Source organism: Myiozetetes cayanensis, unplaced genomic scaffold (genome assembly GCF_022539395.1).
Source record: "Myiozetetes cayanensis isolate MyiCay16 unplaced genomic scaffold, myiCay2020 scf12, whole genome shotgun sequence".
NCBI lineage: Eukaryota > Metazoa > Chordata > Aves > Passeriformes > Tyrannidae > Myiozetetes > Myiozetetes cayanensis.
This window is the reverse complement of record NW_026086826.1, coordinates 28,751,067-28,777,485: the sequence shown is the minus strand read 5'-3', so window position 1 is coordinate 28,777,485 and position 26,419 is coordinate 28,751,067. Positions and strand designations below refer to the sequence as shown.

At 45.7% G+C, this 26,419-nt stretch overlaps 1 protein-coding gene across 1 annotated transcript in view; it reads left to right on the top strand.

Annotated features, from left to right (window-relative positions):
- NIBAN1 (niban apoptosis regulator 1) overlaps nt 1-25,211 on the top strand; it is a 51,318-nt gene extending 26,107 nt beyond the window's left edge. Inside the window, exons 4-14 of the mRNA XM_050307267.1 lie at nt 215-329; nt 1,356-1,523; nt 12,492-12,607; nt 15,413-15,517; nt 15,612-15,774; nt 16,586-16,773; nt 17,032-17,193; nt 19,405-19,515; nt 20,096-20,203; nt 21,449-21,560; nt 22,450-25,211. Coding sequence (XP_050163224.1) covers nt 215-329; nt 1,356-1,523; nt 12,492-12,607; nt 15,413-15,517; nt 15,612-15,774; nt 16,586-16,773; nt 17,032-17,193; nt 19,405-19,515; nt 20,096-20,203; nt 21,449-21,560; nt 22,450-24,131 — 3,030 coding nt within the window. The 3' untranslated portion in view covers nt 24,132-25,211. The remainder of the gene's footprint in view (nt 1-214; nt 330-1,355; nt 1,524-12,491; nt 12,608-15,412; nt 15,518-15,611; nt 15,775-16,585; nt 16,774-17,031; nt 17,194-19,404; nt 19,516-20,095; nt 20,204-21,448; nt 21,561-22,449) is intronic.
- The last annotated feature ends 1,208 nt before the right edge of the window (nt 25,212-26,419 follow it).

Below are 26,419 nucleotides of genomic sequence, written 5' to 3'. Positions count from 1 at the left end.
TGTCTAGGGAACATGTCCAAAATTCAGCCTGACAAAAAGATTTTCCCTTTTGGGAATACCCTCATGCATTAAAATCATAGAATATCCTGACTTGGAAGGGACCCACAAGGATCATCGAGAGCAACTCCTGGCTTTGTCAGCGAGTTGCGTATTTTATGTTTTCCCTCTCCTTAAATCTCTGTTTCATGATACTCCCTCTTTCTTGGTTTTCCAGGCCTACCAGAAAGGAGTCAGCCCAAAATATCACGTTGTTCCTGCAGGAGGCAAAGTGCTGACTTCAGAAGAAGATTACAATTTGCTGTCTGATAAACATTTTCCAGATCCTGTGGGTAAGCCCTGAGCTGCCAAAACCCGGGCTCTGTTCCTTACTCTGCTCCCTCTTCTGGGAAGGCTTTCAGGCTCCACATTAAAACAGGGAGGCAGAAGATGCCTACAGCCCTTTTCCCAAGTCAGAGAACATCTCCAGGATGGATGAGCACGGAAGGTGCTCTCAGCAGACATTCAGAGAATTGCAGGCTCCCTTTCCTCCCATCATCCCGGCACAGAGCCATGGAAGCTGTGCAGAAGCAGGGCAGGAACCACACCACCATTGTTCCCGGGCTTTGTTAATATTCCTGGTTTATTTGTTTCCATTTTTAGATGCCAGCTGCCTGTGTTGACTCACAGCTGATAATGAGTCCCACAGAGGGGGCAGGAAGGTTGCTGCTGCTGCTGAGTTTGTTGTTTCTGGGATGGGAACTGCTGTGGTCCTGCCTGCCCCCACTGCACAAAGACAGAGAAAATTCAGGCTTTCAGGGAGCAGATCTCATGTGGCAGAGTCAGATTTGGAAAATGGAATGCCACATAATGAAAGGGATAAGGGTCACATGAAGACAAGGATTTATTTTTTAAGCCCTGTCTCATCCTACTTAAAATTATGACTGCTGGGAGGTGCCCCCTTACTCCCTTTCCCAGGGCATGGGAACTGGAGGTACTTGGTGCTTTCTTTGCTTTGCCTGCAAGGCCTCAAAGTGACAGTTCTTAGGTGCAGGTGTGTTTGGGAACCCTGGAGCCAAGGGAAGTGCTGCTGTTCCCACATGGTTTAGTGCAGTTTGTTTCTGTATGGAAGTCCATGTGCTCCTCTGTGGTGTCTCTTTGGCAGACACCAGAGCTGTGCACACCGACTTCCTCACTTGCCAGGAAAACTGTTTCCCCAGCAGCTGCAATCCAGTGAAATAGCTTCCTTGAAATTTTACCAGGACTGTGCAGTTTTTGGGCCGCCTTGGGCACAAAGCAAGAGGCCACCAAGTCTTAGAAAAGAGCCAACCACCCCAAGAGACCGGCAGCTTTCAAACAGAGGTGTGTTTTTTGTGCAGGGTCGAGTGAGAAGGAGGTGTGTCCAGCCTTTGTGCCTCTCCCGAAGGAGTTCCCGGTGTACCTGTGGCAGCCCTTTGCCCAGCACAGCTACTTCTGCTTCCCGGAGCCCGCAGCTCAGAGGGAGTTCAGCGCCGTGCTGGGGGACTGTGTGAGACACTCCAACCACGGTGAGTGCCCCCTGGGGAATGAACAAACACAACCCCTGCTTCTTGCTTTGCTGGGAGCGAAGACAGGCGGGATTTGGGGTGCAGTGAAGTGAGCTTGGGTGGAGAACACGGGCACTGCTCTCTCTGTCAGTCCATCCAGGCCCAGTATGAGGATAAGAAATTGTAAGAGGTGTTTGTGAAATGTGGCACAGCAAACCCTCCCTGTGTTTGCCAGCTTGACAAATTCATCACAGATCCAGAATCACGCATCATGAAGTCACAGAATGCCCTGGGTTGGAAGGGACACACAAAGATCATCGAGTCCGTCTCATGGCCTTGGACAGGACACCCCAACAACCCCACCACGTGCCATGCAGGAGACCAGGCTGCACAGTGTGGAGGCAGTGTAGCCTCCCAGGACATTTCTGGGGTGTTGTATCACTTGTGATCCAACATCTGGCCTTTCTGCAGGTGTTTGGTGGCAGCTCAAGCCCCATCCATGATTAAACCTTGTAACTGGTCCGTGAATGGTGTGTAAGACACAGTATTGATTGTTTGCACAAAGATAAGTTTTAAATCTCATTTTTTTGAGTGTGTTAGACTAGAAAAATTTAAAAAACCAAACAAACACAAAACCACCACCAACAAAAAACCCACCAAAACAAAACAAAACCACAAACAAACAAAACAAAACAAGCAAACAAAAAACCCCAACCAAAAAACCAAACTAAACTTGTGACTTGCTAGGATTATAAAAACCTTGCTCTTCTAAGATTGGATGAGTTGGGGATCCTTCAGAAAAAGAAATGCTTTCCTGCTTTTCAGCTGCCCTGGTTCCCTCACTGGTATCCAGGCTCCTCCATGCCTTTAGTGTCACTTTTGAGCCTCATCTGGTCTTGCTGCCCTTGGTGGGAGATGGGAACACTCAGAAACTTGTCCAGCAATCTCGGCTCCTTGGGCCCAAAGCCTGTGCTTGTAGATAAATGAGCTGTGAGTGCAGTGTGTGAACAGCCCCTGGTACTTACAGAATTGGTACCCAGTGGATGTTTCTTAGCTGTCACTTTAGTGTCTTGGCCATCAGCTTCACCCCATTTCCCTCAGACAGCTGTCTCCCACTGTCCTCCACGGATCCTCCTCAGCTGCCATCTCTTTTCCCTTGTCTCCACTGCCAAAGTCGTTCCTGGTCTCCTTTAGGACTTCATTCCCACGATGAAAACACACAGGACTGCGTTTCTGGGTAGTTTCTTAAGATGTGTGTGGTCTCAGAGGTGGTTGGTGGCAGGTGCTTCTTCAGAGGATTCCTGGTCCCCACCCTGGCCCTCCGTGCTGCCCCTCCCCAGCTCCTTTCCATCACCTGCTGGAGGTGGTGAGACACTGAGTGTCCTCCTGGCTCTGAGAGCCTCCCAGAGCAAGCAGCTCCAGGGATGAACATTCCTGGCTGGATGAGCAGAGGCTGGAGGCAGCAGTTTAAAAGGAACAGGCCTTCACTTGGCACCTCCAAGTAGCTTGAGCCTCAGTGCATGAATATTGTCTGTGGAGCTGCTGGAGGAGCAGCCTGGCTCTGTGGCTCTCAGTTCTGGTGAGAGCCTGAACTGTGGCTGTTGTACAGGGTGAAAGCCCTCTGGACTTCGCTCCTCATCGAGGCTTGGTAAAGACATGGAGACACAATCAAGTTTTCCTGGCATTCCACGACTTGAAGCCTGTTCATTAGGTCTTTGATTGGGGTTTTTCATTTCTCTCCTGGAGCAAAGTGTAACAGGCTTGACAAAGCTTTTGGCAGCCTGGGTTTCTTCTGAAAGTTCAGCACATCACTCCAGGGGCCAATCCTGAATTGGCAGATGCTGGGTTTACATGACCTAATAGGTCTTTTCCATCTCCAAAACCTGCAAGTCTGCACTTTATTATATTTCATATGGCTCAGCTATTGCTCATTTACCCATCTGTTACAGGATTTATCCCTCTCAGCTTTTCCTGTGGTCAAGTTTTTATCTGACAGACGATGCTTAGTGACACCCCAGTGCCTTCCTCAAGGCTCATCCTCTCTGCCTCATTATTTCTGCCCAACAGGGTGATTAATAGATAAAGACAGTCTGGATTAGGACCTACTGTTACACCAGGAGAAAGGTTTTAACAGCTGACAAGGAAACAGGAGCCCATATTTTCTGGATTTCTTGGAGTTACATCATCTCCTGGAGACTTAGGTGCTGCAAGTGGAAAAATGATCACAGAAAAGCACCCCAAGTAACCTGAACTCTGCCCTGGGAGTGAACTTATTTTTCCAAGATCTTCATATTGATTTATATTCATTCTCACATGACTGAAAAACATGACTTTATTCATACTTTTTAAAGCTTTAATTGCAAAAAAAATGGGTGTCTGAACAATCTGACAAAGTTACAGCACCAGCCAAGGCAACACTCACCCCATCTCTTATTCTAAAAGAGAGTTCACTTTTGCCAGGGGAGATCTGGCAAGGGCAAGACAAAGACAGATGTAATGTATGAGCAGAAGTTGCCTTTCTGTCCTTGCTGTAATCTGCCACTCCTGGAAAGGAACGAATCTCCCTGGGCTTTAGGCAGGCACTTGGAGGAGTTTTTTGGCCCCAGGAAGCACAGTCAGCCCCACTGTCCTGCTGAGCAGAGCTGGAGTGACTCAGCAAGTGGTCCTGTGCTGGGAGCCGCCCTGGCATTCAGCTCTTCCCTCTCTTTGCAGTCCCCCTGGTATAAATAACCAGCCTAGCCTGTGTTTCTGCGATTCCTGGTCAGAACCAAAGCATTTGGAGTCACTGAGCACCCTCCCAATGCTCCTACTGTGTTTGTCCTTTGTACTCATTGATGGGGGCTTGGCAGTTTGAGGAGACAATGATTTCCTTTAGTAGCGATGGAATATGTGGATGAAAAGCTTTTAAATCTGTGATTAAGGGCTAATTAATGAAAATACAAGTGCCCAGGGAGCAGCAGAGGAACCCCAACCTCAGCTGCTCTGACCCTCAGAGGAGGGGGCTGGACAGAGGGGAACTGCTTCCAGGGAGCCTGTCCTTCCCAAATGTCCTCCATCAGTGTAGGATTTTATGTAGTGGTTAGTTTTAAAACTCCTCAGGGTTTTAAAGAGGCTGTGCTTGAGCTGAGGTGGAGTGTGGAGGGAATGAATTCCTCCCAGGTGAGATGTGGTGGCAGCATGGGATTCATTGCTTTGCCTTATCTCCATGATCCCTCCTCTTTCATCCACAGCCTGGACTTACATGGCTGCCTCTTGCTCCCCATTTTCTCAGTGAAATGTTGAGAACTGCTCTCCTCAAATTTGGGGGGAGAATTGGCTGCTGAAATGGCCACCTGACCTGCACTGGGGATGCTCTGGCAGTCCAGAAAGGCTCAAAATATTCACAGTGCCCTAATACTTCCCCTCCTCCAGGTTTTAATCCACTGTGTTTGTGTGCCCTGAAAATAAGACTGCAGTTTCTTCTGAGCCTTTATTTAATTATTTGGGGTTTTTTTAGGAAGTCTTCTCATTTCCTGCATGTGTTCCACTTAGTATTTGCTGCTAGAGGGGGAGAGGCCCAACCCCTTTGGTGCTGGGATAGAGGGAAGTCTGTGTGATGAGAAGGAAACTACAAGTGGCTCGTTCTGGGAGACACAGAGTTTCACTTCAGGATTTTATTTTCTTTCATCTGGTTTGATTTCACATCCGTATCTTGAGAATCACCCTCCTGGCACAGGAAGCTGAGGGACTTTCAAAAACCATATCCTGTCATCTCCAATTTCAACAGGAACAACACCAAAAGTTATTTTGAGCAATACATGCATGAAATAAGTACAAGAGAAAAAAAATACACGAGGTGAGAGACAAAGACAAAATGTAGTTTTAAGCTCAGAAGGGGCTTGGCTACATCAAGACAACTGGGACAGGGTCAGATTTTTTTCTCCATCTCTGACTTTTAGGGTTGCCATTCTGTGTGAACACATTTTCAACTCTACACTTATCTGGTAGTTGTTCTTCTCATAGTTATTTCTAACTTTCCCATGTTACATGTTCATAGTGCATGCAGAACTTACCAGCTCTTGGACTATAATTCAGAATAATTTACTGAAGTGTTGGTAAAGGCTGAGAAGCTGCCATGAAATACTTAACAAAAGGATATGTATGTCTTTATATTAATCTACATCTATATCTCCATATAAAAGCAAAGCAGCTGTCTTGAACTGGACTTTTCAAACTGCTGTGTGAAGTTCCATAGCAATATTAATGCTGTCATAACATTCAAAACCGTTTCACTGTAAACATCTTCGATGAGGCTTGTGGGGAGCTGCGAAACTCATGACATTTTTTAGGGCACAATATGGAATTTTTTTTGTCTAATGTAGAATATTTCGCTTCAGATAAGACTGTTTTTCCTCTTTCTGGGATGTTTTTACCCTACAACATCAGTTCCTTGCTGTTCCAGCCAGTCTGCTTGCCTACACTGTGGGGAGGATTTTCAGTCTGGACAAGAGACATTCATCCTGAAACACCCAAGGTGATGAATGTGCTAAAATCATAATTGCCATTACAGTCTTCCTGCCTCTCTCACCTTGGGCTGATTCTCTTTTTCCTACGTATTATCAAGCATGGGGTGGTGCAGAGGAGCCACTGCCCTGTGCCCAGCCACCTGATGTGTTTTAGGGGGGACACTCATTTGTGCAGGTGTGAGGTGGTGCTCAGGCTCCAGCTCCAAAATTCAGCAGGGAAATCACAGAATTCTGGAATGGTTTGGGTGGGAAGGGACATTAAAGCCCATCCAGTCCCACCCCCTGCCACAGGCAGGGACACCTCCCACCAGCCCAGGTTGTTCCAAGCCCTGTCCAACCTGGCCTTGGACACTTCCAGGGATTCAGGGGCAGCCACAGCTTCTCTGGGCACCCTGTGCCAGGGCCTGCCCACCCTCACAGGGAAGGATTCCTTCCCCATATCCCACCTAACTCTACCCTCCCTCAGCTTAAAGCCATTGCCCCTTGTCCTGTCACTCCAGGCCCTTGTCCCAGAGTGCCTCTCCAGCTCTCCTGTAGCTCCTTCAGGTACTGAGAGGCTGCAGGAAAAGTCACCCCGAGCCTTCTCTTCTCCAAATTCCCACCTGCTCCAGGAATACAGTAGCTGATTTGGAAGGTGCTTGGAAATTATCAGAGATAAGTGATGCTGTGATCCTTTAGGTGTGTTTGTGCAGTGTCCATCCTTGTTTAGATGACATCAGTTCCAGCGGTGCTGTGGCTGTTTTACAAAGCCCTGGGCAACCTGTTTTCCTGAGGTCTCCTCATCTCCCCAGGTTCAAGCAGGTGGATTCTCTCCTTTTTTTAGCTGTCATCTCTGTTGGGTTGGGACAGTTTGCTCATTTTTTGGAGGCAGAGAGATATTCCCACAATTTTATTTGGTCTGGACTCGATGGCCATGGCCTTTTAACAACTGTCTGTGATGCCTTACAAGCAACAGCTCTTAAAATGTGCTGGGAGCTCACGTGAGCTCTTAGGAAGGAAAATCATTCTTCATCATGCTCATTGTTTTTATTAATTGGGCAGCCCCCAATTGTGGTGTTGTGATGTTGGCAGTGACTCCCTAACTGCAGGAATGTCTCTTATTCCCTGATGCTCTCCAGCTGCCTTCACCCCAAAGCCTTTGGTGGCTGGCAGTGTGTAAGCACCATCTTTGAAGTACCAGTACAAAAGATGGCAATGTCCTGTCTATTTAGTTGGTTTTGGGGTTCTATTTTCTTTTTTACCAGATTTTGTTTGCAAAGAACTAAATTAAAAAAAAAAAAATCAGTAGAAATTGATTTTTTTTTTTTTAATTGAAGAGCTTGTGTAATGGAAAGCAGGAGAAAAGCAACAATTCAAATATATTTGGAAGAAACAGATGCCAAGGTGAGAGGGGAATGGCTTGGAAGGATGAGAAAATGGGAAAAAAAGTAATTTGCATTTTTTAGCATGAGGTCTATTCTGTTGAGGAAATGATAAGGGGTGGAAGCACTGCCTTTTGAGACTGGACCTAAAATTCCAAGTATTTTTTATCCACCTCCTACTGCGTATTTGTAGCATTAGAAGAAGGAAGGCCCTTCACCCAATACCTGCACAGAGATTTTTCCTGTCCCAGGAAAACGCTCTATGAGGTGACCAACAAGAAAGAGTTGTTACAAGAGGTGTTCTGGCACTGCCTTCACCTGAGCCAGCTCTCCACCAAACATCTGAAGAAGAGAGGAAAAACATAAACTGAAATGCAGTTTCTATTCCTTTATCATGTTCCAAAAATGAATAGTGACATTCTCCCCATCAGTGAAACAGCAGCAAACTCCACTCCTTGGTCACCTTCATCTCCTTGCAGTGACTGTCCTCCTGCCTTCCTCCCTCTTCATCCAAAGCCAGCCTTTGGTTTGGATGGTTTGAGGGGATATTCCTGTGCCCTGTAGGAGGGAATTAAAACACTGTGGGCTTTTTATTTGGGTTGTGAGTGGCTTGTGTTGGGAAGAGACATTTGAGCAGAGCTGGGAGGCAGAGCCAGGAAAGGCGTGCGGGCCTTGACACGATCAGCTCCTGTGAAAACATCTCTTGTTGGAGGCCAGAGTGCTTCCACAGCAATCAGTGACCTGCAGGAAGGATTCAGGGACTGCATGGAACAGAGGAAGCCAGGGTGGATTGCTTCTGAGCTCTGGTACTCCGTGATGGGTGTTGGGTCAGGGTCAGCGTTGCTGTAATTGAAACCCGTGCTCCGTGAGCTCAGACTTTTGGATTCTGGTTTAACACTTGTTCATCTGTGCCTTTTGTGAAATGTCAGCCAAAAAGCTGAGATTACTCTCCATGGTGTAGCTCAGTTCACTTTATTCACAGTCAATATGCCCCTGCACTATTATTAACAGTAAAAGGAATGAATTTATTGCACGGAAAGCCCACTTGGGAGGAAGACATTTACTGGATTGCAATAGGGGCACTTGGTTTGTTTTTGTCACTCCTGATGTTTGATGACCATTTTAGCCTCTTTCATGCTGCAGTAATGAGTTTGAATCTAAAATCATTAAGGTTGTGAAAGCCCTCCAAGATCATCAAATCCAACCATTAACCCAGCACTGCCAAGGCCACCACTAAACCGTGTCTCTAAGTGCCATTAATAACAGTTATTGTTCAGAGGGACACGGAGTTTAAACTGAATATTGAAACAATTACTTTTTAACAGACATTTAAATGTTATAGTGGCTCCTTCCTTTGACTGGAATTAAGAAAGATCATCATCTCAGTGATCAGACCTCATCAACAGCAGCCCTGTGCAGCAGTCTGCAGCACATATAGATCCACAGTTTGAACTGGAATGTCCAAAACCGGATTTCAGATTATCTGGATTTGCTGGAGGTCCAGCTGTAGCCAGAGGCAGGTGCAGCACTCACCCTCGCTGGTAACGGGGCCTGTTCCAAGGAGTTTGTGCATGGAGCTCTCCAGTGCTTTGATTAAGGTGAGACCAGTTGATTTATGGCCACGGACGAGACCAAATTGACCAGGGCAATAATTTCCTCTGCTGCCTTTGGACACACACAAGAAGTGTTGTTGGTGAGGCAGAAAAACTGCCCAGAGAACCTGTCCTGAGGGGCTTTAACCTTGGGCCACTGACAGCTCACCTCCAAACAGAGGTGCAGCTGCCCCACCCTGCTGGAAGAAAGAGCTCTCAGGAACCTGAGGCTGAAGAGTTTCTCTTTACTGACCAAACATTCACCTGCCAAGGGACAGAAGGAGCTGTAGTTCATACCCTGGAGCAGCTGGCTGGGAGATTGCAAGTCCCACAGCAGCCCCAACACCAGAAACAGCTGGAATGAGGAACAGGACCCTCGAAGTTAACTCTTGTGCACCAGCTGTGGATGCTCTCAGTGCGTGTCTGACACCCAGGCTGGGCCTCTGGGTATTGTTTTGATGAGTTAAGGTTTGAGATAATGTCCTTTCTGAAAGGGAGATTGAATCTGCGCACAGGCTGCAGGGAAGCTCATTCCTGCAGACAGCTTTCTGCAGTCCTGGACAAACTGAATGTGCCTCTGAGACGTGCAAATTTGGGGAAATTCATAAAATCACAGTGCTTCCAGATGTGCTTCCATCTTTTCAAAAGGGGCTTTAAGGCAGTTACTCTGTTGTGTTTAGGAAAGGAATCCATGGGTAGCTGTGTCTTAACCTGTTGTTAAAATTGGGCTCCGCATTTTGGTATGTTGAGTGTCTAGGTGGGTCTTCTTATTTTAAAATTAAAGAGAGCAAACAGAATTTCGTTTTAATCTCCACAAATAAGTGGATGTTACATTCATTGGGAGCTGGAGGAGGCACCTGGGTGATTTTCCAAGGGCAGAGTAGCCTGCATTAAGCACACAGCATCGGTCTGGGTACCTGTAAAGCCTCACCAGAGTTTTGCCCGAGGATATTCAGTAAACTTCATGGATTTGTGTGGGATTTGAGTAAGGAAGACCTACAACCACCACAGCACTAGGCTTCCCTAGCATGCTGCTCTCCCTCCAGACAGCAGGACAGATGGATCACTCCTGAGAGGTGCCCCATTTTTTGGGGGGAAGCCCCTGCGAGGGCATTCGGGAGAGGGGAGCACACTGCCGTCCTTTCTCCTGGAGAACAATCGTCCCTGACACCAACTGGGCTTTACCACCTGCCCCCTTTGCAGCTGCAGCATCTGCTTCCCTCTCCCACGCCCCGTCCTCTCTCTGTCACGCAGGCAGGGCTGCCCCAACAGCTTATTCCTTGTTCTCCTGGCTTTGCTGCCCCTTCGGGAACTGCTGGGTGTGCCGCACAGAGGGCCTGGCTCTTCCCTGCTGGAACGGTGGAGGATGTGCAGCACAGCTCCTTCCAGCTGGGGTACAATTCCCTTTTTCTTGAGCCCCATCCCATGAATGTGCCTCTGTCTCGTGTGCCTCGCCAGCAGCTTCTGCACGGCCCGACGCTGGCTGGGTCTGGTTGTTCAGTGCCTTATCCGTGATGCAATCTTTTCCTCCTATGGAAAGTGAGAGTGAAACTGCCTAAATTAAGCAGTAGCCTTGTAGGATAAAGCTTCCTTTCTACTTGGAGATGGTTTTGTATAGCAAGCCTGCCATAGTTGTGTTTGTCTCCCGTGTTTACTGGCATAGGAAAAAATGCGTGATTGGGATTTTAATGGCACTCACGGCCTAATGTTTTTCCCATGAACTATTCAAATGAATCACTCTTGGATTTTTAGCACCTTCTTCCCACTGCTCTGTGGGTTTGGGGGCAGTCAGAATGGAGAGGAAATACTCCCTTGAGCATGGAGTTTAAAACTTGATGATGTTGGAGGGCAGATTCTTGTCAGCCCTGGCACATCCCCCTCTCAGCAGGTCCAAGATCGAGCCCTTTGGGTTAGGAGGGAGCACAGCTGTGAAGAAGGAAAACATGTGAGTCACGACCAGAGCGCTGTGGGAGCTGCAGTTCTCCCTTCCTCCAGCCAAGCCCAGCCCTCTGCTCCTCAGAATATTCAGATTTTAAATCTGAGAGGACAAAAGCTTTCAGGTGCAGCGCTCCACCAGTTTCTCGGGTGGAATACTCCATGCTTTCATTAAAGCTGTGGTCAGAGGATGTTCCCTTGGCAGTGAACATCTTGACTTACAACTAATACTGATATTTGAGCATCCTGGTTTGTGACTTGGCATGAAAATCTGTATAAATTGTGGAGGTGGCAGTGAAGGCAGGGTTGGAATTTCACTTGGCTGATTTTTTTCTGGCTTGATCATCGCGTGAGCTTGGAGAACTTGTGCGATCTCTTTGGGTCTTCAGACATCTGCAAAACAAGAGCAGTATCTCGAGGGTGGCACTGGCAGGGTTCAGTGCCCCTCTGTGTGTGACAAACCTTCCTGCAGCCACTGCAGCCGGGGGGAAACTCTGAAAGGCCAAATTCTGGCATTTGGGCTCTCTCTCAGCAGATCTGAGGCCTCATTGCCCCACGCACATGAGATCTCTACAGGGCTGTTTTCCAGCAGTCATTTTCAAGCTTCAAGGGTGAAGTCCTGATGAAACTAATTGTGGGTTTCTGTAGCTGTTGTTTCTGTTAAAGCACACAGAGGAGACATTTCAGGCATTACCATAGTGTTAATCCTCCATGCTTCCCATAATTTGTATAATCCCTGCATTGCCTTTGGCACTTATGCAAACGTCCTGTAAAGCTGCTCTCTCCTTAGAAGCTCCAGGAGCAAGCCAAAGTAAAGCATGCTGGTTTGCAAGCAAGGCTTGAGGACTTAATCCCTGACTCTTCACATCACAAATGTTTATATGTATCAGGAACTTTTAAAGTAGCATAATTACCTCTGAGAGGATCAGCATCCTTGTTCTTCCCTCCTTTCTTCCTAAACACAACAGGACTTCAGCTGATCAGGGCTGCAGTAGATAACCTTGGAGAGGGGCAATAAACCCTTGTGGCTTTGTTTTTCCTGTAAAATAATACTCCTGGAGTTCTGTTTCGTGGTGAAGACACAGCACCTCAATCCCTGAGGTGTTTGGGTGCTGGTTTTGAACTCAGGTTTGTCAAGCATTTCTCCAGGCAGCTTTTCCACATTTTTGAGGCAAAGAGACTCATTTGTCCAGCAGGGCTCATTTAACCCCAGGCTACCACGTTGTTTTGGGAATTGCCACCACCCAGCAGCAGTGGCCTTGGACAATACCCAGCTACTCCAGAGCTGTGGCTGAACATTCCTGAAATATTTAGGGAAAGCAGCACTGATGCTGCCAGAAGTTTTTTGTGCTAACTGGTATGAGCACTGGTGCTTACCTTGTCTAGGTCTGTTTTGTTGGACGCCCACGAAAAATCATCTCCATCACCAGTTTTTAAGGAAAGCTCGAGGTCTTCAGTCGCTCAGGCAACGATTTAAAAACATTGCTGCTGGATGCACGTGGAATGGGAGAATGGATCAAAAAAAAAAAAGGAGGGTTGTTTTTAAAGGGTTATTAATGGGCAAATCCTTTTGTGTCCCTCTTTGTTTTCCCCTAGATTTCCTCAAGCAGACCACGTACGAAGTCGAGGCGTTCCTGGAAGCCATTCAGTTCTTCCGGCAGGAGAAAGGCCACTACGGCACGTGGGAAATGATAACTGGCAACGAGAAAGAGGTAAAAGAATATATTCCTGGCTTGTTTCTCTTGGTTTTGGCTTTGAATATGGCAGCTCTGAGCATAGTGACGGTTGTAAAGCCTCTTGGGGGAAAAAAGAAAAAAAAAAAAAAAAGGCATTTTTCAAAAGAAAAGTTCGTAGGTGGAAATACCTGAGATTTTAAGATACTTCCTACTCACATGAAAGTGAAAATTCTTTTTTAATAAAAAATTCTGAAACAGAGTCTTCCATAGCAACAGTCACATTTAAACACCAAAAATTTGCGTACTTCAGTTCTGCAGAAATGGTCTGGGGCCATATTTGGGCACCTGAGCGTGTGGCTTTGAAGCACTGATGGTATCTGAGGTAACTCCACCAACCCCTCTGGCATCACTCCACGTGTCCTTTAGGGCAGTTGAGACATTTGGGCCCTGATTTATAATTCCTTTTTCCAAAGCACTGAGCACTCAGCAGCAACTGTTTACTTCAGTACCAGCTGCTGGGTGTTTTCCTTGATGAAATCTGGCTTCCCTTTGGGAAAATGGAAAAAAACTGCTAGAGAAGGTTTTGTTTTAAGAAACTAGATTATTGTTTTAGGAGTTGAAATGCTGCAAAGGGTGCAAACCAGAGAAAAATCTGTAAACAGTGTCTTTCCCAGTGCCATCATGGCAGGGACTGAAGTTTCCTGCTATAACATCTGATAATAAATTCCTCACTCCAAGGAGCTCCATCCTCCTTGTGGAGGGAGTGAGAGTCTTCTCTTCTCCCCTCTCCCTCCAGTTATGGAGCTCTTATAGTGCTAGTTTCACTTCATGTTTTATTTTCCCTTTGCTTGCCAGCAACTTACTCATAGCCCAATATACCTCCAGAGAGCTGTAATCAGAAGACATCCAGCCTAGTTCCACTATCATCTCCCCAGCAATAACTCATTCTGTAAGTTTAGCGTGTTCTCATGCCTGCTTGGACCAAACACACTAATTATTTTAGGCAAATATCCAAGCTAAGTGAGTGGTTTGGAACACCACAGGCTGCAATTTGTCGCTGTAAAAAAAAAGTCCCTGCAGAATGCCAATAAATGTATTTGCTGAATCTGAAGTGCTGCTGTGCTTCAATAAGTAAATAAGTATTTCAGAAAATGAAGCTATGACAACAGTGTACTGCCTGTTGCAGGTATATCAGAGGGATATTAGAGTAGAGATCTGTGTGTTATATTTCTGTAGGGGCTGTTTGTGCTCTCACACACAGTCAGAGCCCATCCTTACTTCTCCTGAGTTCCTGCCATTCCCCCATGCTGGTGTTGGGACATCTTCCACTAGCCCAGGTTGCTCCAACCTGACCTTGGACACTTCCAGGCATCCAGGGGCAGCCACAGCTTCTCTGATCACATCCTTTACCCAGAGTGAGAAATGTGCAGCACCTTAAGATGCATTTTGCTGGCCCTTTCCTGGGCTTGCTCTGTCTCTCTGTGATTTGTTCCATCCCATATGCTGGAGTGGGCATTTGCCTTTGCTGAACTTGGTGAGGTTTTTTATCCACCCATTTCTTCAGCCCATCGAGGTCTCCCTGAATAGCAGTCTTGCTTGCCAGCCTGTGGACTACTCCCCAAATTGGTATCATCTGTATTCCCAGTCCAGTGTCTTTCCTTTCTGATTGGAACCATCTGCCAGAGCAGACTGCCAGTTAGAGGCTGGGATCAGAGAGGGTGATGGGTCTCCTCTGCAACCACTGAATCCAAAGTGAAAATGTGCTCGAGGGATAAAAGTGCTCAGTGTCAGTTTAGAAAATCAAAGAACGGGGCAGTGATACCTTTTCCTCAGTTTTCCTGCATTCCATCACGGACTCTTGTCGTGTAGAAGTCCCTTGGACTCTTTTCTTCCTCCTGCCTTTCTGCTGTGGTGCACCTTTGTCACCAAACACCTTCTTAGGTTACAGATTTCACATGGGTTTTGTTCAAAGATCTGGAGGTGTTGGGAGGAGATCTGAATGTATATGAACTCAACAGTGTAGAAGTTTTACTGGTTTTAGACCAGTATAGTTGTCTTTTCGTGACAAAAGTAGCTGCTTGGAAAATCTTTCACAAAATCCAACAGCTCTTTATTCCACCCCTTTTGCCTCAGGATTAGGTTGGAACTAATGAGTCTTTTGGATCATGTTACACATTTTTTGGAAACAAATGTTAATTAAAAAAAATCATGTAGAGTAGAATTATTTAATTCACAGATTACTCCAATTACTGGGTTCCACTTCTGTCCTCTATCCTGTTTTTCTTGGGATCTCCTGCTTTTCTTGTTTGAGCTGGGAAGTTGAACTGCTCACCCAGAAAAGTGCTGGAGATTCAAATTAGTTCAGTCTTATCTCCCTATTTTGGGCCAGTGATCTTCCTGTCAGAAATAACCTTTGTCTGGTGACTCCTCAGAACAATTTGTCTCTGGGAGGGTGGGAGCACCCCAGAGCGAGCTCAGTTTGAGGGAGCAGCAGCCAGCAAACCAAATTTTCAGTGATTTTGATTAGATTTCTCTCTTGAAGTCAATCATTTTAGCCCCACTGATTTGCACGTGGCAATTCCGTAACAGCATGCTGTGAATTCTAGCGGGCATCCTGGTTCATCCGCTGCCAGGTGTTGCACGGTCACTCAAAAGTCTTGCAGTGAAAACTGCTTTGGATGAAATGTTCACACGGAGCTTCCCTCAGGCTTCCCTGATGTTTTAAATCAGTTCTCTTGGTAGCCTGGGATAGCTCAGCCCCTGGATATCTGAGGCTGCCTGTGCACATCCCTGGGATGCAGGTGGGGAGCAGTGTGTGAACGTGTCATTCCGACCTCGCAGATCCTGAGCAACCTCGTGATGGAGGAACTCCTGCCTAACCTTCAGACGATGATCCTGCCCAAAATGAAGGGCAAGAGGAATGACAGGAAGCGGGCCTGGTTTGCTGTAAGTACTGAGACTTGCAGAGCAGCTGCTTCTCACAGCAGCTCCCTGGGGGCGCTGATCCTGACCTTTCCTTCTCAATTTCATTTGGGTTTAGATCGTAGAGGAAACTTACGGCTTAGTCCAGCAGCAAGTGGCAGAAGGATTAAATACCTTGAAAGAAGAATGCAGAGAATTTGCAAAAACTCTTGAAGGAACCATTCGTTCAGACATGGATCAGATTCTGAACTCCAAGAACTTCTTAGCTGGGAAAATCAAAGGTTAGTGGAGGAACAGCTGTGCTTTGGAGCAATTTTTTGAAGTTTCCCATTGTGTTGCTTAAATGACCAGATGTGATTGTTTTGAAATCCTCGTGTGTTTTGAAAAATCCAACTGGAGACACCAATTTTCAGCCAACAAATGCTTTGATCCTCCGCTGCCTCTGCTGGGAAGTGACACCTCTGGCCGCTGTGTCTGTGAAAATACCAGGTCTTGTCAGGCTGGAGCTGACAGGTTTTGAGTAGCCTGATTAGAGTTGTTCATTCTGCTTTCATTTCAGCTTGCACAGCCTTAGGTAGTGAAGATACAGGTCACATGAGCATAACCAAAAGAGGAGTGGTTTTGACCTGATTTCTAAGAATGCACCACAAAGCCAGGTTCTGGTTATGTGACAGATTCATAGGCTACCAAAGAGCTCTTAAACCCAAGGGCTTCCCAGGCAGTTTTAAACTGATGTGAAGTAGTCCTAATTTTGCTGTGAATATACAAGTGAGTTTACAAAGCAGGGAAAACATTTTTGGTGTTGCTTAAGCTGGCAAACAAATAAATGAATTACTGGTAATTGGTACCTAGGGCTGCCCTTTCCTCCACTCTCACAGTGCCCCCAGCTGCTGCTGTTTAGGTGAGGCAGGAGACGAGAGGTTTCTTTTGTCACCTATAAAACTGTGAGCTCTCCTTTCATCACCCTCAGCATCTTTGTGGAGTTGTAACTCCAGGGAAAGCTGCGGAACCATCGAATTCCCTGTGAATTAGATCAGTTACTTTGTCGCTGTGTCTCTAAAATGCAACCCCTTGTGTTGTGTGACCCTCCAGCCACCGTCTCTGAGCCTGCCCAGAAGTGCTGCACGGAAAACATCCAGCCATTCCTCACCTCCATCCTCGAGGAGCTCATGGGCCCCGTGAGCTCGGGATTCACGGACGTCCGCTCGCTTTTCGATAAAGAAGTCAACGACATCATCCAGGACTTCCAGAAGACCAGTGACACGGCAAAGCTCAAGGAGGTAAGACACAGCACGTTGGGAGCCTTTATATTAGAACAAGGGCCTCCTGGCTGGAACCTGGCAGAGAGCAGGATTTGCTTTCCCAGGCGGCAGCGAGTTAGCGCCTTGGCTTTATCGTTTAGAAAGTCAAGTGGTATTTGTGCAACTCGAGGGTAGATTCCAGGATTTGGGTTAAGGCCAGACTGTTAGCATTCTCTGTTAAAAATTCACTTCTGGTTGCTTTCCCTGGAAACCTGTTCTTCCCTCCCTGGAATGCAGAACGTGGATCAGCTTATGAACCTGCCCTTCAACTCCGTGAAAATGGAGCCCTGCTACCTGAAGGTGAACCTCCTCCAGGAGCTCCTGCAGGACCTCAAGAGTCGCTTCAAGGTCTACCACATTGATTTTGTGATTCAGAGGACACAGAACTTCATGCAAGAGGTACTGTAAGATCCAGTTTTTCCTCCTGGGGAGAACAGGTTAGGACTGTCCTGCTAATCTGCTTGGAAATGGTCTTGATAAAAGCCGTGCACGAGTCCCAGAGACTCTCTCAGCCAAAGCAGAGATCCCAGAACCTGAGGAGACCACCTGGGAGCTGCTTGGGATTTGTATCTGGGAGGCTGTGTGTGTGTAGAGAGTCGTTCAGCAAAGCACAAAATTTTGGATGGAGGATCATCTCTTCTTCCCTTGAACTTTCATGGTCTGAATTCCCAGTGTCTCAGCACCCAACAAAATTGTGCTTGTAACCAGTGGGGTGGCCAAAATGTACCTGATTCCCATTCCCAAGGGTGGATTTTTCAGGAAGAGTCCTAAATATATTTTTTTACCAAAATGGAACATCTCCTCCTTGGTAGTTTATTTTCTCATTTATATAAAAGAAAGCAATTTAATGTTAGAAACCGCTAATTACTTGGAGACAGATGACGTCTGAGGATGAGGTGCTTTATCCAGCTTCACTTTTCAGGGGGTTGGGGGAAGTGGTGACATCATTTCAGGTGAAAAATGGACTCCACCTCTTTGTCCCCCCCTTGTGTCTATTGGTATAGGCTGTAATTATGCCTGGCTTTCATTCCTTCTGGATGCCTGGCCAGAAATCTCTTAGGAGCTGGCCAGCAGACTCATCTCAGTTGCCAGATCACAAGACACACTTGCCCTTGCAGCTCTAAGTTGAATCCTGTGATTTTAATCCATGGTTGGGAAACTAAATCGTCTAGTCAGGAATCTTGTGAAGTGGAGTTGGTCCAGATCTATGGAGTGGGGGTTATGAATATGGAAAACAAGTGCCTAGCACAGTGCTGGGACAGGGTTTTCCTAAAAGCAGCGCTTCTAAGTGCAGCCATGACCAGCAGCCAAAGAATTACTCAAAAATAAAATTCTGATTTCATGTCTGGGTCTTTCAGGGAGACCATTCAGAAAAGCTGCCAAATAAAGTGTCTTTCGGGAAGTGAAGACCATGAGTCAAGAGAAAGAATTAGACAGAAAATAAATCCCATAAAACCAAGCAGGTTTTCTGTTTTCAACAGAAAAACAGTTTTTCTAAACAGTGCATGAGTCAAAATGAACAAGAAATAAGTTCAATGATAGCACGAAATGTTCTGAATGTTCTGAATGTTCTAAAAATGCTGTTACTGCATCTCTGTCTTTAAAAGGCTGGTGCTTTCCTCATAAAAATAGTGAGTAGTTGTCCTTTGTGTGACGTTTCTTTTATTAATGAGTTAAATCAGACATGCCTGTGTTCGTGTTGTCTTAATTAAAAGGAGAATTTGGCTTAGCCCTGACTCGGGCGGAGGTGAAGCAGCATTCCTTGCCTTGGGAATTTGGCATCCTCTAGTGGCCACTTCTAGGAAATTTGGGAGCACAGCGCTCGACTGGCATGAATGGTCAGCCCCGCGGGCATCTCCAATCAGAACATTTAAAATTTGAATGGAAACAGCTAAAAAAAAAAGGCAAAACCTCATTAAATAGACACAATTAACACCTACGGGACTGTTTGTCTGAAATTTATTTTCAGAGCAGGGGTTTAATGTTTTTAATGAATCTTTGGATAACCTGAAAATATGGTAAATGCCAGCTCAACGTAACTCTGTGAGAAATTACTGCACTCTGTGTGATTTTTGCCGATTATTATTTGTATCATAAGGAAAGCTAATGATTAATTACCTTAAAAATACCTGCAGACTTATTATTGTTTATTCATGATTAATGGTGGGAGTCAATGGGAGTCTTCTTACTAGGGATAATAAGTTTTGTGTGTGGTCTTTATATATGGATAATACATGGCTTTGTCACCATCACTTTGGGTGGCGACATGAGATCAAATCTATACAAGAAAGCTGTGACAGCGTGACAGTGATACCAAGGCTTGATTTTCTTTATTTATTGCAGCATTTTCAGTGCCCCTTGCCCTTCAGAGAACTGAATGGTTTCCCATTCCAAAACTGAGTGTTGCAGTCTAAACTAACCGAGGCTTTCCCACCCCTTCCACAATCGTTTAAAGTACTTGAAATACTTACCCATCTTAGGCCCTTTATTCTTTCTCTGTTTCACCTCCTCAAAAACACAAGTTGAATTAACTTTAAGTTCCATTTAGCATGTTTGCATGAATTTTATGTCACCTCGTCTTTAACAGATCTTTTCAATGGTTCTTTTTAGCTGATGGAAAACGCAGTTTACACTTTCGAGCAGCTGTTCTCTCCAAGTCACCAGGCAGACTCGGCCAAAGTGGCAACAACCCTTGAAAAAGTCAAGCTGAGGGTGCTGAAGGTAAACTTTGTGTAGCACTTCTGGACCAGAAGTCCTCGGGTTCTGCCTTTTTAGGAAAAGGGAATATATTTTATATGAATTTAGCTCTGTATTTGAAAGGAGATATCTCTCCTACCAACCAGCTGGAAATACTGATTCAGTGGCTTGTAGCAAACTACTCCTTTGAGGGTAACACCCAGTCCTGGGCAGACCCTTATAAAAGTACTTGCATGTGCAGTTATGATGCTGTGAATCCAGATTTAAAAGTTTTAATTAACTGCATAATTAGCCTGCCCCTACAATTCGTTCCTCTAGGAAAAGGCAGTGCTGAAATACCTGGGGGGTGGGGGGGCAATCAGGGGCTGTTTCTAGCCTAGGTATATTAAAAAAAAAATTAAAATTAAAAAAAAAATGGAAAGAGATGCCAGAAATCTAAATTTTAGAGTGGGTTTTGCAAAAGCTGGAATAACCTGCGTGGCAGTTCAAACCCCTGAGTGCACCTGTGATGCACCAGTTACAGGATAACAAGAACCAGTTCCTCCTGCGAGTGATTAATAACCCCAAGCACGCCTGGGCCTGTTTCTGCTCTGTGTTCTGACAGCAATATGACTATGACAGCAGCACTATCAGGAAGAAAATATTCCAAGAAGCGCTGGTACAGATTACCCTGCCCACAATGCAGAAGAGCCTGGCTTCAACATGCAAACCAGTAGGTTTCTGGGATTAAAAATACCCAATTATTATTTAATAATAAAAGGCAGGGAAGGAATAATGCCTTGTCAGTAAGTCCTTAACACTGTGGCTGTTTTCTCCCAGAGAGCTGTTCAGGTTGGCTGCCTGCTTGGCCAAAGGAGGCTTAGATTTGCCAGTTCATGGATTGGGCCATGCCCTTGCTTTCAGTGCTTTTAAACGGCAGTATTGAGTCAACAGACAAGAAATAATCACGCAGAGATGATGTCTGTTGCCCTGAATCATACAGGGTATGTTAGTAGTCAGCAGATGTGGCTGCCAGAGTCTGGGGGAGATGGTAGATGTTATCAGTGTGACAGTGTCAGGGGCCTGTTGGAGTGCTGTTCACCTTGGCTCAGAACAAATAGTCTGAACCCTCTGGAAGCCGGTGGGTGCCCTCTTGCATTGTCACTGTACCTGCCTAAGCCATCCCAGCCTCCCTGCCCTTCTGTTACCATTGATGTCCACCTATTCCTGGACGCTGGGAGCTCTCACCCACGTGTGCTGCTCTTGTTTCTGCTCTCCAGCTTGTTTCAGTTTCAAAACCAGGTATTTTGCCAAGTTGTGCTTGCAAGTCTTTGAACTATGGAATACTAAAACTTGAAACTTCCAAGCATATCTTTAAAACCACTCTTTTGATTTCCCACAAGCCTTTTGTGTTTTGTGCCTCTGCATAAATGAGCAGCCAGCTCTGGAAGTAAAAGTGAGGCACAGCTGACAGGCCCAGCCAAGTTCTGACCTTTCCCTTGAAAATCTCCAGGTGTTTTTATTGAGGTGCCTCTTCTGGAAGGTCACCTAATTCACTTTTTATAGACCACCAAGCAGCTGCTTTATAACAATGATTCAGCTGTTGTCCAGACAGCCTTTGTATACAAATCACTGAGCTAAAAGTGTTACACACCTACAAGAAAAACAAAACCAAACCCTTGTATCTCCCATGCACCGTGGATTTGCCTCCTTGGGCAAACAAGTTAGTGAGGCATTTCCTCAGCAGCTGTTTATTTCAGGTTGGCAGTGGTCTGTAGTGCTTTTACATGTGGTTGTACTGCAGGAATACTGTTTGATAAGCATGTGACAGACTGTGGACGTACGTAGGTGTTTAGTCAGAGCTCAAACGGAGCATCGCAAGACCTGCCAGGTGGATCTCCAGGGTGTTTGGTTGCTGCAGAGCTCTCAGAATCCCTGGGTTTTCTATATCTGTTCCTTTTCTTCTCCACCTGCACAGGAGCTGCAGAAATATGAGCAGTACATTTTCGCTGATTACACGAGTGTGATCCAAGTAGAGAATGTGTATGAAGAGATTTTATACCAGACACTGCTTGAAGAGGCCCTGAAAGGTGAGAACAGCCTTGAGGTGACAGTAATGACGTTGCAGCCCATGAGCTCTTCCTTCAGAGCTTCCCAGAGTCCTCCCCTGGCTGTTTCAGACCCTGGCCCCACTTACCCCAAGACACTATTTAGCTCACTAAATATGTGTGGCAAGCCCTGAAATCTGAATTATGGGGCAGCTCTACTAAACCTGGGAAACTCGAAGTGATAGCCTGGCACTTCTCTAACAAAATGTAATTGTGCCAACTTTATTTGCTCTCAGTTCCCTGGGCTGGGGGGGAAAAACTATGCCCTTATTTGCAAAGGCTTGGTGATGACTAAATGGCAAGGCTGGGCCAACTGCAAGACTAAGACTATTACGAAGAGCAATGGCAGCAAAACTCAATTTCCCCAAATGAAATGAGCTGCTGGATGCACTTTGCAGTAGCTCACTGATGCCAGTGCAGTACCCTCTGCTTTTGTGTCAGAAAACCAAACTATTCATAATAAATATTATATATGGAAATATAAATACGTACAAAATACTTGTATCTCTCTGGGTCTGCCTTCTGCCTATACCCTGGATAAAATAATTAATAATTACTGTAACAAGGACACACTTATTCACATGTTCAGTGTAAATCCTTCTGCACTGCAGCATCACCTTTGTACATTGTGGGTCCTCTGGTAGTTTTCCGTTTCAGAACTGCTTAGGCCAATATCGAAGCGCCATAAATTAAAACAGATAAAATCACCGCCCCCAGAAAAAGAAATGTGAGCTAAAACCAAGTTGAAAATGAAAATTACTGTTGTCTGTAATATCAAAATGGACAAACATAAGCTCGGGAAAACCCTGTGCCTTCTTCCGTGTCCCTCTGTGAGTCTTTCCAAAACAGTCTGCCTTTCTGTTTTCTCTAGTGATAAAAGAAGCTGCCATTCTGAAGAAGCACAACCTCTTTGAAGATAACCTGAATTTGCCCTGTGAGAGCGTGTCCAGCCTGGCAGAGCCGAAGACCCCTTCGGGCTCAGCACAGACCACCCCTGCCAAGAAACCTTCGGCCGCCCGAGGCGAGGTGTCGGACACGGAGAGCCAGGGGGACGAGACGCTCGTCGTGACGGGAAAGATTGCCTGGGAGAAGGATGCCTCAGACAAAGAGGCAGCTGGTAATGCAGCTGGTGGTCACAGCAGAAGTGAAGCACTGGTTGTTACAGATGTTGGTGAGAAAGAGGAGTGCCCTCCAGCTGACCGCACAAAATGGGGAGTTGCGGAGGAGAAAAGCGCCGTGGGGAATGAACCAGAGCGTGCGATGGATGCTGAGAGAGAAGTCCAGGCACCACAAGAAGCTGTGGAGGAAAAAGTAGCTTCTGGGACTGACACTGCAGTGAAAAATTCCGGATCCAGCCCTAAAAAAGAACCTAAGGTACCCGAAGGAGCAGCGGAGGAAAAGGCAACTTCGGAGAGTCGAATGGCGAGGGATGTCGCGTTTGTCAGTGCCACTGAGAAAGAAAGCAAAGCACGGGAAGAAGTTTTGGAGATAAAGCTGACTTCCCCAGAGGAAAGTGTAACAGAAGCAGAGATTCCAGGGAATGCTGAAAAGAAAAGCGAGGTAGAAAAAGAAATGATGGAAAAATTATCTCAGAGTGAAAATGCAGTAGGAAGAGCGTTTGAAGAGGATGGTAAAAAAGAAAGCAGTGAGCAAGGAGCGAGCACAGGGGAAAGGGTTGTTTCCCAGCATGGAAACACAGGGAAAGGAGGGTTGGGGGATAGTCCTGAAAAAGAAAGCAGGTTGGAAATAGAGAGTTGCAAATCCCCTGATGATGTGAACGAGATAAGGAGTTTGCTGATGGTGTCGGTTGAGATACCAGCAGATACGCCCGAGGAGAACATAAAGGAGATCTGTGAGGGGGAGATACTAAAGCTGCAAGAGGACAGTGGAGGCAACAGTGAATTGAGTAAAGTGGCTGTGGCAGAAATCCAGGTGAGCCAGACGATGAGGAGCGAAGATGCAGCAGAAGGTGTGGGACTCAAGGAGGAGAGACCATCCTCACGTCTGGGGACAGAGGGGACGCGTTTAGAGAGCGTGTCCAGGGGGGCACAAGCAGAGTGGCTGGTGGAAAGCTCGGACCCGCCTCAGGAGGCAAAAGCAGAGGCGGGGCTGAAGCAAAGCGTGTGGTACATGGGCGTGGGAAGCTGTGGGAGTGAGAGGCTGCAGCCGGAGGAACACGCGGGAAACGCGTGGGAAGGCAGAAGGTTGGCTGGGCAGGAAGGAGGAGCAGGGAGCAGCCACGCCATCCCCGTGGAGATGGGGCCACAGAGCTGCTCTCAGAGCGCTGCTGGACGTGCAGACCCCGCAGAAATGCCCATTTTGGATACGGAGAACCCAGGAACAGGACTGCTGGAGCCGGTCTCTTTGGTGCCACAGCAGCACGAGGTTAACGCTGCTTTAAAGGTCACGGGAGATAAAGTGGCTGGTGGGGGCGAGGGGGAGCCAGGAGATGAATCATCTTCACACACGGAAATCAAAAGCACAGAAGTGAAAGATGCCCTCACAGAAGAAAACAGAGAGGATAGCTGTGCACAGCAAAACTCGGAAGAGTAGGAAGTGTTTTTCAGCCCAGCCCTGCAGGATTTATTTACTCCAGTAATCCCTGTTTGATTGTGAATGCTCCTTAGGGTTGGAGCTAGAGGAAATGGGCTTTGTTGTGGGATCTCCAGCTCTTCCAGGTTTCCCACAGATCCCTTCCTGAGTGATGGGTGATGGGCTCCTTTTTGGTTTAAAACCACGTTACTGCTGAGAAACCTCATCTTTCACTTAAAATTTGCTCCCTTTTGTGGTTAAAGTCCGAAAATGTGACCACTGAATGCTTCAAAAGCGAGTCACTCCCAGCTATCATCAGTTTATTTTAACAACTTCACTGTTCTTAGTGTTGCTCATGATTTTCCAGTGCGTGGATTTGACAAGTACTGCTCTGATCCTGGTGGTTGGTACATACATACTCGAGGGTGCTTTTAGTATCTGCATGCAGTGTACAGGAAATAAATCGATCTTTTAGTAGTTAAACAGAAGCCAATGGTTAATTTAGTAGGTTGCTCAAAAGCCACACTCTAAGCAAACTCTGCAAACTGATTACTTAATTATTTTCAAGTTTTGATGGATGTTAAAGACAAGCAAACGTTCTGATTTTTTTTATATATATTTTTTTTTTCTCTTATTGCTGTATTTAAAATGGGGAAAGTATGGGAGCAGGTTTCTCAGTCCCACTGTGCACTTCTGGGTTTATTTAGCCTTCCAGAGCACTTTACTGCTATTTTATTTTGTTTTATCTTATGGAAGGAGGAGATGAGAACGTTTACAATAACCATTATCATCACCTGTCTGGTTTAATTCCCACCATAAAACAGATTCACTTACAGCTACCTAATCCACAACACTGAGTCCTGCCTTTCCCATTCCTACTGAGTTACCCAGTCCTGTAGGCCTTTTTAGGTGTGGAAATCATGTAATTAAGTTGCAATAATTGTGAAATATCATAATCATTGCACGTAATTTCTAAGTGAGAGGTTAACTGAAGTGAAAAGCAGCCAAAGTTTGTTACGTGTGCTTAGATTTTGGAGGGCAGAATCACATTAAAAAAGCAGTTATTAAAAGGAGACAGTTGTTTTCATACATACATACCATCCATATCAAACCATGATCTAGGCATGCATTTGCTTGTATGTGTTATTGCATTTAAGTTTATGGACTGTGCACAGAAAAGCTTGGAAATGAAACGCAGCCTTTTAATAAATTGAGCTTTAAAGTGCAAGACCTCACTTCAGAGGTCAATTTAAGGCACCTTAAAATTTTGGCCCTGTGTTTCAGGCTGTTTCTGAACATCACACAGTACAGGACAGCGAAGATTAATGATAAGTACAGGAAAGGACTGCAGGATTTATGCCCATAACGACATGGGAAGAAATAATAAAGTCCCGGGAGCATAATACGTGTTGGCATTTAACTTCAACCGACTGCAAAGCCTTTTAACGCTATCAAAATATTCTTAATACTAACAGAATTGACACTAGAGGAACAGGCAAATATTACTGTGTAAGAAAGGAACATTGTTGAGTAACTGGACTAACTTCTCTGTCACTATTGTAAAATAAATGCAATTCCTATTTATTCCAGAAGCCATACTGTGGTATGGAAGCACGAAGGTCACAGATGTTTTCCTTGCAGAAGGATTTTTGACTCGTTTCCTCCCTATATTTCATGCAAAAATACTAATTTGTAAGCACACAAACCACTGCCAGCCAAATTTTTTTTTTAACAAATCATTACTTACTTCACTGTCAGCTGCTTTTGTTTTTACAAATCATTAACTATTTTTAATTGGTACTGAGTGCTAAGCGACTTCAAATTCATACCATGTGCTATAGAGTTAAGCAGGAGCAGCCTCTTTTAGCTAAAATTAGGGTTTTTAATGGGTTCTCAATGCTCTTTTTGTGAAAAAGACAAGTAACATGATGGTGAAAAAGACTGCAGTGTCCTGCAAAAGGAAACTAATTCATTCTAGTGTGAATTAGACACATCTGTACAGAGAGCATTCAGACTAAATATTCCCATCGTGGTAATTTTGGAGTTATTTCTGTGGCAGGCTTAGATCTGGGTAATATTTTCCTGTAATGTGAATTGAGTTGCTGAAAGCAGGTGCTCGGAGCTTTTTCACAAGCAGGACAGGGAAGGACAGGGAAGATTCAGCCTGCACATTGCCTGGTTCTTGCAATTTAAATTGGAGTTCCTCATGGATAGGAGACTGGTTTGGGGTTTATTTTCCCTTTTTGGACATTTTCTGTCCATTTGCAGATGGATAAAGTAGCATTTTCTTGTCTTTACCAGACATGGGT